The 14,193-nt window shown below is 42.2% G+C and overlaps 1 protein-coding gene across 10 annotated transcripts in view; it reads right to left on the reverse strand.

The window, feature by feature from the left end:
- LOC139761740 (uncharacterized) overlaps positions 1 to 14,193 on the reverse strand; it is a 313,003-nt gene that overhangs the window by 126,244 nt on the left and 172,566 nt on the right. For 9 of the 10 annotated variants that reach the window (XM_071686163.1, XM_071686174.1, XM_071686205.1 and 6 more), the window contains one exon: positions 13,406 to 13,592. In XM_071686163.1, coding sequence (XP_071542264.1) covers positions 13,406 to 13,592 — 187 coding nt within the window. The remainder of the gene's footprint in view (positions 1 to 13,405; positions 13,593 to 14,193) is intronic. The other variant, XM_071686191.1, reaches the window with a different exon arrangement.

Consider the following 14,193-nt stretch of genomic DNA (forward strand, 5'->3'; position numbering starts at 1 on the left):
AAAAAAAAAAATGAGAGGGGAGGATTTCCAGCCCCCCGCACCCTCCCCTTTTAGTTGCCTTCTACGACATGCAGGGAATACATGGGAAGTATTCTTAATCCCCTATTCCAGGGATGATATTTTTTTTTTTTTTTTTATACTTTGTCGCTGTCTCCCGCGTTTGCGAGGTAGCGCAAGGAAACAGACGAAAGAAATGGCCCAACCCCCCCCATACACATGTATATACATACGTCCACACACGCAAATATACATACCTCCACAGCTTTCCATGGTTTACCCCAGACGCTTCACATGCCTTGATTCAATCCACTGACAGCACGTCAACCCCGGTATACCACATCGCTCCAATTCACTCTATTCCTTGCCCTCCTTTCACCCTCCTGCATGTTCAGGCCCCGATCACACAAAATCTTTTTCACTCCATCTTTCCACCTCCAATTTGGTCTCCCTCTTCTCCTTGCTCCCTCCACCTCCGACACATATATCCTCTTGGTCAATCTTTCCTCACTCATCCTCTCCATGTGCCCAAACCACTTCAAAACACCCTCTTCTGCTCTCTCAACCACACTCTTTTTATTTCCACACATCTCTCTTACCCTTACGTTACTCACTCGATCAAACCACCTCACACCACACACTGTCCTCAAACATCTCATTTCCAGCACATCCATCCTCCTGCGCACAACTCTATCCATAGCCCACGCCTCGCAACCATACAACATTGTTGGAACCACTATTCCTTCAAACATACCCATTTTTGCTTTCCGAGATAATGTTCTCGACTTCCACACATTCTTCAAGGCCCCCAGAATTTTCGCCCCCTCCCCCACCCTATGATGGCCAGAGAGCGTTATTGGATTACGTGTTAATTGACAGGCGTGCGAAAGAGAGACTTTTGGATGTTAATGTGCTGAGAGGTGCAACTGGAGGGATGTCTGATCATTATCTTGTGGAGGCTAAGGTGAAGATTTGTATGGGTTTTCAGAAAAGAAGAGTGAATGTTGGGGTGAAGAGGGTGGTGAGAGTAAGTGAGCTTGAGAAGGAGACCTGTGTGAGGAAGTACCAGGAGAGACTGAGTACAGTCTACATACAAATCCATCTGTTTTTCTTAGTATTTCTCACATACATTCTTCAAAGCATACACCTGATCCACACATCCTCTACCACTTCTGAAACCACACTGCTCTTCCCCAATCTGATGCTTTGTACATGCCTTCATCCTCTCAATCAATACCCTCCCTTATGATTTCCCAGGAATACTCAACAAACTTATACCTCTGTAATTTGAACACTCTCCTTTATCCCCTTTGCCTTTGTACAATGGCACTATGCATCCATTCTGCCAATCCTCAGGCACTTCACCATGAGTCATACATACATTGAATATCCTCACCAGCTAGTCAACAACACAGTCACCCCCTTTTTTAATAAATTCCACTGCAATACCATCCAAACCCACTGCCTTGCCGGCTTTCATCTTCCACAAAGCTTCCATTACCTCTTCTCTCTTTACCAGATCATTCTCCCTGACCCTCTCACTTTGCACACCACCTCGACCATCTGCCACTCTATCATCTAACACATTCAACAAACCTTCAAAATACTCACTCCATCTCCTCCTCACATCATACGTAAGTAAGTAGGAGAGATGGCCAGAGAGCATTGTTGGATTATGTGTTAATTGATAGGTGCGTGAAAGAGAGACTTTTGGATGTTAATGTGCTGAGAGGTGCAACTGAAGGGATGTCTGATCATTTTCTTGTGGAGGCAAAGGTGAAGATTTGTAGAGGTTTTCAGAAAAGAAGAGAGAATGTTGGGGTGAGGAGAGTGCGAGAGTAAGTGAGCTTGGGAAGGAGACTTGTGTGAGGAAGTACCAGGAGAGACAGTGCAGAATGGAAAAAGGTGAGAACAAAGGACGTAAGGGGAGTGGGGGAGGAAAGGGATGTATTTAGGGAAGAAGTGATGGCTTGCGCAAAAGATGCTTGTGGCATGAGAAGTGTGGGAGGTGGGCAGATTAGAAAGGGTAGTGAGTGGTGAGATGAAGAAGTAAGATTATTAGTGAAATAGAAGAGCGAGGCATTTGGACAATTTTTGCAGGAAAATAATGCAAATTGCAGGAAAATAATGCAAATGACTGGGAGATGTTTAAAAGAAAGAGGCAGGAGGTTAAGAGAAAGGTGCAAGAGGTGAAAAAGAAGGCAAATGAAGGTTGGGGTAAGGAAGTATCATTAAATTTTAGAGACGATAAAAAGATGTTTTGGAAGCAGGTAAATAAAATGCGTAAGACAAGAGAACAAATGGGAACATCGGTGAAGGGGGATAACATCATTTTATTCTCCCTAAAATTCAATGATACTCTTTCACCCCAACTCTCATTTGCCCTCTTTTTTCACCTCTTGCACCTTTCTCTTAACCTCCTGATTCATTTTTTCATGCATCTCTCAGTCTTTCACACTACTTCCATGCAAAAATCGTCCAAACGCCTCTCTCTTCTCTTTCACTAACAATCTTACTTCATCAATCCCACCACTCACTACCCTTTCTAATCTGCCCACCTCCCATCTTTCTTCTGCCACGAGCATCTTTTGTGCAAGCCATCACTACTTCCCTAAACACATCCCATTCCTCCCCCACTCCCTTTACATCATTTGCTCTCACCTTTTCCCATTCTGCTCTCAATCTCTCCTAGTACTTCCTCAAACAAGTTTCCTTTCCAAGCTCACTTACTCTCACCACTCTCTTCACCCCAAACATTCTCTTTTCTTTTCTGAAAACCTCTACAGATCTTCACTTTCGCCTCTACAAGATAATCATCAGACATCCCTCCTGTTGCACCTCTCAGCACATTACCATCCAAAAGTCTCTCTTTCACGCGCCTATCAATTAACACATAATCCAATAACGCTCTCTGGCCATCTCTCCTACTTACATACGTATACTTATGCATATCTCTTTTCAAACCAGGTATTCCCAATCACCAGTCCTTTTTCAGCATACAAATCTACAAGCTCTCCACCATTTCCATTTACAACACTGAACACCCCATGTACACCAATTATACCCTCAACTGCCACATTACCCACCTTTGCATTCAAATCATCCATCACTATAACCCATCTCGTGCATCAAAGCTGCTAACACACTCACTCAGCTGCTCCCAAAACTCTTGCCTCTCATGATCTTTCTTCTCATGACCATGTGCACAGGTGCCAATCATCACCCATCTCTCTCCATCTACTTTCAGTTCTACTCATATCAATCCAGAGTTTATTTTCTTACACTCTATCACATACTCCCACAACTCCTGTTTCAGGAGTAGTGCTACTCCTTCCTTTGCTCTTGTTCTCTCACCAACCCTGACTTTACTCCCAAGACATTCCCAAACTACTGTTCCCCTTTACCCTTGAGTTTCATTTCACTCAGAGCTAAAACATCCAGGTTCCTTTCCTCAAACATACTACCTACTTTTCCTTTTTTCTCATGTTGATTAAATCCACACACATTTAGACACCCCAATCTGAGCCTTTTAGGAGGATGAGCACTCCCTGCATGACTCCTTCTGTTTCCCCTTTTAGAAAGTTAAAATACAAGAGATACACATAAGTATGCAATTTGAGTAGGAGAGATGGTCAGAGGGCATTATTGGATTACATGTTAATTGACAGGCATGTGAGAGAGACTTTTGGATGTTAATCTGCTGAGAGGGTCAGCAAGAGGGATGTCTCTGTCTTGTGGAGGTTAAGGTAAAGATCTGTAGAGGTCTTCAGAAAAGAAAAGAGAATGTTGGGGAGAAGAGAGTGGTGAGAGTAAGTGAGTTTGGAATGGAGACTTATGTGAGGAAGTGCCACGAGAGACTGAGTGCAGAATGGAAAAGAGTGACAGCAAATGATGTAAGGGGAGTGGGAGGAGGAATGGGATGTATTCAGGGAAGCAGTGATGGCTTGCGCAAAAGATGCTTGTGGCATGAGAAAGGGTAGTGAGTGGTGTGATGAAGTAAGATTGTTACTGAAAGAGAAAAGAGAGGTGGGAAAACATTTGCAGGGAAGTAGTGTAAATGACTGGGAGATGTACAAAAGAAAGCAGCAGCAGGTTAAGAGAAAGGTGCAAAAGGTGAAAAAGAGGGCAATTGAGAGTTGGGGTGAGAGAGCATCATTAAATTTTAGAGAGAATAAAAAGATGTTTTGGAAGGAGGTAAATACAGTGCGTAAGACAAGAGAAGAAATGGGAACATTGGTGAAGGGGGCTAATGGGGAGATAATGACAAGTAGAGATGAAGCAATAAGGAGATGGAGTGAGTAATTTGAAGGTTTGTTAAATGTATTTGATGACAGAGTGGCAGACATAGGGTGTTTTGGTCAGGGTAGTGTACAAAGTGAGAGGGTCAGGGAAAATGATTTGGCGAAAAGAGGTAGTAAAATCTTTGCGGAAAATGAAAGCCAGTATGGTGGCGGATTTGGGTGGTATTGCAGTGGAATATATTAAAAAACAGTTTGACTCTGTTGTTGATTAGTTGGTAAGGCTATTCAGTGTATGTATGGATCATGGTGAAGCGCCTAAGGATTGGCAGAATGCATGCATAGTACCATTGTACAAAGGCAAAGGGGATAAAGGTGAGTGTTCAAATTACAGAGGTATAAGTCTGTTCAGTATTCCTGGGAAATTATATGAGAGGGTAAAGGCATGTACAGAGCAAAAGATTGGGGAAGAGCAGTGTGGTTTCAGAAGTGGTAGAGGATGTGTGGATCAGATGTTTCCTTTGAAGAATGTACGTGAGAAGTACTTGGAAAAACAGATGGATCTGTTTGTAGCATTTATGGATCTGGAGAAGGCATATGACAGGGTTGATAGAGATGCTTTGTGGAAGGTTTTAAGAGTATATGGTGTGGGAGGTAAGCTGCTAGAAGCAGTGAAGAGCTTTTACCAAGTGTGCGAGTAGGAAGAGGAAAGTGATTGGTTCCCAGTGAATGTTGGTTTGCAGCAGGGGTGTGTGATGCCTTCATGGTTGCTTAATTTGTTTATGGATGGGGTGGTTAGGGAGAAGAATGCAAGAGTTTTGGAGAGAGGGGCAAGTATGTAGTCTGTTGTGGATGAGAGATCTTGGGAAGTGAGTCAGTTGTTGTTCGTTGATGATACAGCGCTGATGGTTGATTCGGGTGAGAAACTGCAGCTGTTGGTGACTGAGTTTGGTAACGTGTGTGAAAGAAGAAAGTGGAGGGCAAATGTGAATAAGAGCAAGGTTATTAGGTTCAGTAGGGTTGCGGGAATATTTAAGTAGGAAGTAAGTTTGAATAGAGAAAACTGGAGGAAGTAAAGTGTTTAAGATATCTGGGAGTGGACTTAGCAGCGGATGGAATGATGGAAGCAGAAGTGAGTCACAGGGTGGGGAAGGGAGCGAGGGTTCTGTGAATGTTGAAGAATGTGAATGTTGTCTTGGAGAGCAAAAATGGGTATGTTTGAAGGAATAGTGATTCTAACAATGTTTTATGGTTGTGAGGCATGGGCTATAGATAGGGTTGTGCAGAAGAGGGTGGATGTGTTGGAAGTGAAATGTTTGAGAACAATATATGGTGTTGAGGTGCTTTGATTGAGTAAGTATTGAAAGAGGAAGAGAGATGTGTGGTACTAAAAAGAGTGTGGTTGAGAGAGCAGAAGAGGGTGTGTTCAAATGGTTTGGAAACATGGAGAGAATGAGTGAGGAAAGATTGACAAAGAGGATATATGTGTCAGAGGTGGAGGGAAGGGGAAGCAGGAGACCAAATTGGAGGTCGAAGGATGGAGTGAAAAAGATTTTTAGTGATCAGGGCCTACAGATACAGGAGGGTAAAAGGCGTGCAAGGAATAGTGAATCGGAACAATGTGGTATACTGAGATCGGCGTGCTGTCAATGGATTGAACCAGGGCATGTGAAGTGTCTGGGGTAAAACATGGAAAGGTCTGTGGGGCCTGGATGTGGAAAGGGAGCTGTGGTTTCGGTGCATTAGGCACGACAGCTAGAGACTGAGTGTGAATGAATGTGGCCTTTTTTGTTTTTCCTGACGCTACCTTGCTGTAAGGGTTGGTCGGGGGTGGGGGGTGGGGTGGGAGGGGATACTATTTCATGTGTGGCAGGGTGGCGAAAGGAATGGATGAAGGCAGCAAGTATGAATATGTACATGTGTATATATATTTATATGTCCATGTATGTATATGCATGTAAAAGTTAAAATGCTTATGTATGTACACATGCGTGTATGGGCATTTTTTTATATACATGTGTATGTGGGTGGGTTGGGCCATTCCTCGTTTGTTTCCTTGCGCTACCTCGCTGACGCAGGAGACGGCGATTAAGTATAACAGAAAATAATTGTTTATATATAATACTTTGTCGCTGTCTCCCATGCTAGCGAGGTAGTGCAAGGAAACAGACAAAAGAATGGCCCAACCCACTCACATACACATGTATATACATACACGTCCAAACATGCACATATACATACCTATACATCTTAACATATACATATATATACACACACACAGACATATACATATATACAAATGTACATAATTCATACTGTCTGCCCTTATTCATTCCTGTCACCACCCCACCACACATGAAATAACAACCCCCTCCCCCCGCATGTGCGCGAGGTAGCGCTAGGAAAAGACAACAAAGGCCACATTCGTTCACACTCAGTCTCTAGCTGTCATGTATAGTGCACTGAAACCACAGCTCCCTTTCCACATCCAGGCCCCACAGAACTTTCCATGGTTTACCCTGGTTCAATCCACTGACAGCACATCGACCCCGGTATACCACATCGCTCCAATTCACTTCACTCCCCGCACACCCCTCACCCTCCTACATGTTCAGGCCCCTATCACTCAAAATCTTTTTCACTCCATCTTTCCACCTCCTACCCGGTCTCCCACCTCTCCTCGTTCCCTCCATCTTCGACACATATATCCTCCCAGTCAATCTTTCCTCATTCATTCTCCCCACGTGACCAAACCACCTCAATACACCCTTCTCCGCTCCCTCAAACACACTCCCCTTAATACCACACATCTCCCCCACCCTTTCATTACTTACTCGATCAAACCACCTCACACCAAATACCGTCCCCAAACATCTCATTTCCAGCACATCCACCCTCCTCCGCACAACTCTATTATCTATAGCCCATACCTTGCAACCATACATCATTGTTGGAACCACTATTCCTTCAAACATACCCATTTTTGCTTTCCCAGATAACGTTCTCGACTTCCACACATTCTTCAACGCTCCCAGAACTTTCACCCCCCTCCCCCACCCTATGATCCACTTCTGCTTCCATGGTTCCATCCACTGCCAGATCCACTCACAGATATCTAAAACACTTTACTTCCTCCAGTTTTTCTCCATTCAAACTTACCTTCCAATTGACTTGTCCCTCAACCCTACTGTACCTAATAACCTTGCTCTTATTCACATGTACTCTCAGCTTTCTTCTTTCACACACTTTACCAAACTCAGTCACCAGCTTCTGCAATTTCTCACCCAAATCAGCCACCAGCACTATATCTTCAGCGAAAAACAACTGACTCACTTCCCAAGCTCTCTCATCCACAACTGAATGCATACTTGCCCCTCTCTCCAAAACTCTTGCATTCACCTCCCTAACAACCCCATCCATAAACAAATTAAACAACCATGGAGACATCACGCACCCTTGCCGCAAACCAACATTTACTGAGAACCAATCACTTTCCTCTCTTTCTACACGTACACATGCCTTACATCGTCGATAAAAACTTTTCATTGCTTCTAACAACTTGCCTCCCACGCCATATATAATAATTTTTTTATACATATTCGCCATTTCCTGCATTAGTGTGGTACCTTTAAGAACAGAGAACTGAGCCTTAGGAGGAATATCCTTTCTTGGCCCCCTTCTCTGTTCCTTTTTTTGGAAAATTAAAAATGGAAGGGATGGATTTCCAGCTCCCCCACTCGATCTCCTTTTAATAGCCTTCTACGACATGAACGGAATATGTCAGACGTATTCTTTCTCCTGTTGTAAGGGGGTCACGTGGCAGGGGATGACCTTGGTAGCTGGGCGTGTCTTGAATAACTTTTATGTTTTCGTGCTTTGTTAATTCTCTCATAATGATTTGGTTAATGCTAGGATGGGCTTTAAGATTGCCTGGGGACAAATTAAAGTCTTTAGTATTAGGAATTAAGACAGATTCAATGACGTTGCATGCGGCATAATCAGCAGAGGGGTATAAAATAACTGGATTTACAAGAACTAAGGGATGATCATTTTCATGACAGTGTTTAGCAATCGCATTTTTGTGGTCATCCTTGCGTACTGAATGATGGTGCCAATGACACCATTCTGTTACAGTTTCACCAGTCTGGCCCATATAAATATATTTACATGCCTTGCATTTGATGGCATAAACACTCCCAATTGTTGCATGATTCAGCCTACTACTAATTAAGGTCTTACTGATGGTGTTATTGTACTGGAAAGCAAAATTACAAGCATTGTTTTTTAGAACATGTCTTAGATTAGCTAAGTTAAAAGAAAAGATACCACTGCTGGTGATGGAGGAGTTGTGTGAATGTATGAAAGAGTGTAAGGAAGTAAATTCCAGACTAATGTGAGTGATTATCAATGTTTATGCACCTGAAAAAAAATGGACTAAGGTAAAGAGGCAAGTGTCTCAGGAGGAGCTGAGTGAGTATGTTGACAATTTAGATGCAAATGGTCATGCACTAGTGATGGGTGATTTGAATGCAAGAGTATGTAATGTGGAAGTTGAGGGTATAATTGGGGGCATGGGGTACCTGGTATTGTGAATGACAATGGTAAAAACAATCTATTGAGTTGTGTGCTGACAAAGGACTGAAAACTGGAAATACCAAATTCAAAACGAGGGGCATAGTGTGCAAAGGAGAGACTTGGATGGGAGTGTGTTAAGAGGGGAGCTAGAGGGATGTTTAATCATTATTTGGTGGAGGCAAGGGTGAAAGTTTGTAAAGGTTTTAGGACAAGAGGAAAAGATATGCGTGAAAAGAAGGCTGTGAAAGTATGAACTTGAAAGAGGCTTGTGAGAAGGCATACTATGAACTTGAAAGAGGCTTGTGAGAAGGCATACAAGGAGAATGAGTTTAAAATGGCAAAAGGTAAAAAATAAATGAAGTTAGGGGAGTGGATGAGAAATGGGAGGTATTTAGGAAAGCACTGTTCACATGTGTGAGAAAAGAGTGTGGTATGCAGAAAAGGGAGGTGGAAAGGCAAGAAAAGGTGGTGAGATGAGGAAGCTATGATCCTCGTGAAAGAGAAAAAGAAAGGTGTGTGGGCAATATTTCCAGGGAAGAAGTACAACTGGAAGATCTATAAGCAAGAGCAGCAAATCAAGAAGGTCCAGGGGTTCAAAAAGAGGACATATAGGGCATGGGTTAGCAAGAATCAACAAACTTTAAGGAGAATAAGATAATGATCTAGTAGAATGATACTGGTGGGAGAAAAATATAAGTGGGAGTACTGGTGAAGAGGCAAATGGGGAAATGGTGACTGTCAGAAATGAGGTGAAGATGAGATGGAATAAGTGATCGTATGGAATGCTAAATGTGTGTGATAATGGGTTGGCAGATGTGGGGCATTTTGGATATGGAGGTATGCAAAGTGAAAGTCATGAAAAGTGATTTGGTGAAAGAGAAGAGTTGGTGAAAGTCATGCATATAATGAAATATGAGAGTGGCTGGAGTTAACAGGAACAGAGAAGAATTCCTTGAGGACGAAGGTCATTGTTTTTGTAGCCTAGTTGGTTAGTATCTTCAGTACATGTATGGTTCAAGATGAGATGCCTGAGGATTGGTGGAATGCCTAAATAGTACCAATGTATAAATGCTTGTACAGCTAATATGAAAACAGATATTACAGAGGCATAAGTTTGCTGAATGTAACTGGTAATCTGCATAGGAGAATGGTCATTGAGAGAGTGATGGCATGCACAGATTTTCCAATTAGGGAAGAGACATGTGGCTTGAGGAGTGGTAAAGGATGTTTGGATCAGGAGTTAACTTTGAAGAATATGTGCAAAAATATTCTGAGGAACAGAAGGATCTGTATGTTGTATCTACAGTTCTGGAGATAACACTAAGATGAGGCTGACAGATATACTCTGTGGAAGGTGCTACAAATATATGGTGGAAGGAAACCTGCAAGAAGCAGTGACAAGTTTTTGTCAAAGAAGTAAAGCATGTGTGGGAGTATGACAGAAGGACATTGAGTGGTTCTTGGTGAAGGTGGGTCTGTGGAAGGGGTGTGTGATGTCACCATGGCTATCTAATTTGTATATGGATGGGGTGGTGAGGGGAGGTAAATGCATATGTCTTGGTGAGAAAAGCTTTCTGTTGGGAGGTCAGGGGTCCTGAGAGGTGAGTCTGTCATTGTTTGCTGGTGGCAGATCTGAATGAGAAAGTAAATAATATGGTGTCTTTATTTTGGAGAATGTGAAAGGAGAAACTTCAGAGTAAATGTGAATAAAAGCAAGGTTATCAGAATCAGCTAGGAAGAGAGACAGATCATTTGAAGCATGACTTTAAATGGAGAAAACTTGGAGGAACTGGTGTGTTTTAGATACCTAAGAGTAGATGTAGCAGTGAATGGGACCACGAGAGCTGAAGTGAGCCAGGGTGTGTGTAAGGCAGGGCTTAGGCCCCTGGCACACTTAAAAATGTGTGGCAAGAAAGGTGGGTGTTTTTATGAGCAAAGATGGGTTTGTTTGATTGCATATTAGTCCCCTCAGTGTTGTATGGATGCAAAGTGTGGGTCATGGACAAAAATGTAGAGAAAGGGGCATATGCACTGGAAATAAAATATCTGGAGACAGTATGTGTGAGGAGAGTTGATCAAATAAGAAATGATGGTGTAAAAGCAAGGTAAGATTGTAAGAGGAGTGTGTATGAGGGGGCTGAGTAAGGGTGTGCTGAAGTGGTTTTATCACATGGAGAGGATGACAGAGAGTATACCTTTCAGAAGTTGAGGGAACAAGGAAAACAGGGAAACCAGGTAAGAGTTAGATGGATGGAGCGAAAGATGCTTTGAGGGTTTGGGCACTGAACATGCAAGACAGATAAATAGAAAGAGCAAATTGGTTTGATTTACAAGAGAAGACTTGTTGTCAATGGGCTGAACCAGGAATTATGAAAAGGTTGGGGAAACCATGGAAAGGTCTTTGAAGCATAGTCATGGATAGTGAAATCTGGTTTTGGTGCATTATAGCTAAATGGATAGAGAGTGGAAGTGATCAATTAAGGCCATTTCTTCATGTGTATTGGCTCTACCTTGCTAATATAGGAAACAGAATACATCTATGACAAAGAAATACAGTATCTCAGAACATTAATAAATGCACAGAGAGAGTCCACTATTCTCTAAGTAAACTAAATGATGAATACAGGAAAAAGAAAAAGGATACTAATCCATGGAATGGAAAAAGCCAGTCTGGTAGCAGATGTCCTGTCAAAGTACAATCCATGAGAATTCTTTGCTGTTGGATGGCTAAAAGTGAGTAGGTCAGTGACATTATCTTTATGGCTGTCTTTAACTGGCAAAGGTATGCACAACATGAGTGTGTTGCTGTTATTACAATTGAGTGGATAGAAGTGGGTAGGAATGACCTGCACTTCCTCTCCAAAGACACTACAAGTTGGAAGGTCTTAACCCTGGTTTGCCTACAGAATATCTAAGCCAATCTCTTGTGCTTGCAGGACAGACCATAAAAGAAAAAAAATAGCACTTTCCTGGGATCCAGTTGTCTTCTGTTTCCTGACTGCAATATACCTTTTCAGCAAGTGAGATAATCCAACTGGATAAACTGGATCATCTCATCTACTGGGAACCTTTACACCTCTATCTGTCAATCATAATCACTTAATTTCTTATAGTAGTATTAGATTTATAAATTTCACTTAAAGTGAGGGCAATGCCTATGGGTATTCTAAAAAAAAATGCACTGATGCAATATAATCTAAGTAACCTTAATGTTTATACATGAATAAGTTTATAAAGGAATATTCATTTATTCATTCTACTTTATCGCCGTTTCCCATGTCAGCGAGGTGATGCCAGGAAACAGACAAAATGTCCCATCCACTCATATACACACATATATATACATAAACACCCATACATGCAAATATACATATACATATCAACATATACACATATACATACACATACAAAGACTTCTTTTCTTTCAAACTATTCGCCATTTCCCGCGTTAGCAAGGTAGTGTTAAGAACAGAGGACTACGCCTCTGAAGGAATATCCTCACCTGGCCCCCTTCTCTGTTCCTTCTTTTGGGAAAAAAAAAAAGACATACATATAAACACATGTACATATTCATACTTGCTTGCCTTCATCTATTCCTGATACTACCACGCCATACAGGAAACAGCATCGCTACCCCTGCTTCAGCGAGGTAGTGCCAGGAAAACAAACAAAAAGGACACACTTGTTCACACTCAGCCTCTAGCTGTCATGTGTAATGCACTGAAACCACAGCTTCCTATCCACATCCAGGCCCCACAGACCTTTCCATGGCTTACCCCAGACATTTCACATGCCCTGGTTCAGTCCATTGACAGCACGTTAATCCTGGTATACCACATCATTTTAATTCACTGTTCCTTGCACACCTCTCGCCCTCCCGTATGTTCAGGTCCTGATCACTCAAAATATAATTCACTCCATCATTCCAACTCCAATTAGGTTTCCCACTTCTCCTTGTTCCCTCCAGCTCTGACTAATACATATCCTCTTTGTCAATCTTTCCTCACTCATTCTCTCCATATATTAAAACCATTTCAACACACCCTCTTCTGTTCTCTCAACCACACTCTCTTTACTTCCACACATCTCTCAGCCTTTCATTACTACTTGGTCAAACAATCTTACACCATATATTGTCCTCAAACATTTCATTTCCAACACATCCACCCTCCTCCATACAACCCCATCTATAGCCCATGCCTCACAATCATATAACATTGCTGGAACTACTATTCCTTCAAACATACCCATTTTTGCTCTCCAAGATAACATTTTCTCCTTCAACACATTCCTCATAGCTCCCAGAATCTTCACCCCCTCCCCCACCCTATAATTCACTTCCACTTCCATGGTTCCACTTGCTGCACAGTCCACTCCCAGATTTCTAAAACACTTCACTTACTCAAATTTTTCTCCTTTCAAACTTACATCCCAATTTACTTGTCCTTCAACCCCACTGAATCTAATAACCTTGCTCTTATTCACATTTACTTTCAACTTTCTCCCTTCACACACCTTTCTAAACTCAGTCACCAATTTCTGAATATACAAATATAAATTCCAGAGAATCAAAGAAACTATACAAAATTATTCACCGGTGCATAGGAGGCTGACTGTGCATGTGAGGTGAACTTTGACTGCAATTCCTTTGCCAAGGAGGGAGATCGTCCAGCAGAATTATTTCCTTCCAGAGAACTACTAGCAGACAATGGAGGATGGTGCATGGAGAAGACATCTTTCCCTCCCTGGCCACCACTCATGCTTGGGCTCACTGGTCGGCTGCTGAGATTTCAAACTTATTATTATCTCACCCAAAGAGAGTAAGTTTTGAAGAATGACAAACTGCTTCTCTCCAGAGTGATATCCCACAAGCTATGAGAGAATCTCCACAATCTTTAGGGATAAGAAGCCTCTAACTCCCCCTTTAGTGAGATTAATGCCTTTCATCCTTCCCAAACCACCTAAACAGCAGTGACATCAATAGCTCACATTTTAACTCTATCTCCTCCAACCAGTGATCACCACCCAGTGATGACACTGTCATTCCACTGTAAGGCTACAACAGGCTGTCTACCTCATAATTCCTCAGAACACAAGTATCACCATAATGATAAATATCATCAATTCAGAGAAATATTCAAAGAAAGAGAGGGGAAGGTAGGGCAGAAAACATCAACTGAAAAAGTTGCTCGCATGACACCACCCCAGAGAAAAAGAATTCCATCCTTTAAAACTCACTTTTCTCTCAAGAATGCTCTGTTCTTTGAATAATGGAGGTGTTACAACATGGAAGCAGAGGGTGTGAGAAAACTTTTGTGTGAAAATATTGAACATGAACAGAGGCAAAGTTATCCTCTGTCTCACAGAAGGTAAGCACAATGCC

The sequence above is a fragment of the Panulirus ornatus genome, chromosome 3 (genome assembly GCF_036320965.1).
Source record: "Panulirus ornatus isolate Po-2019 chromosome 3, ASM3632096v1, whole genome shotgun sequence".
Taxonomy (NCBI): Eukaryota; Metazoa; Arthropoda; class Malacostraca; order Decapoda; family Palinuridae; genus Panulirus; species Panulirus ornatus.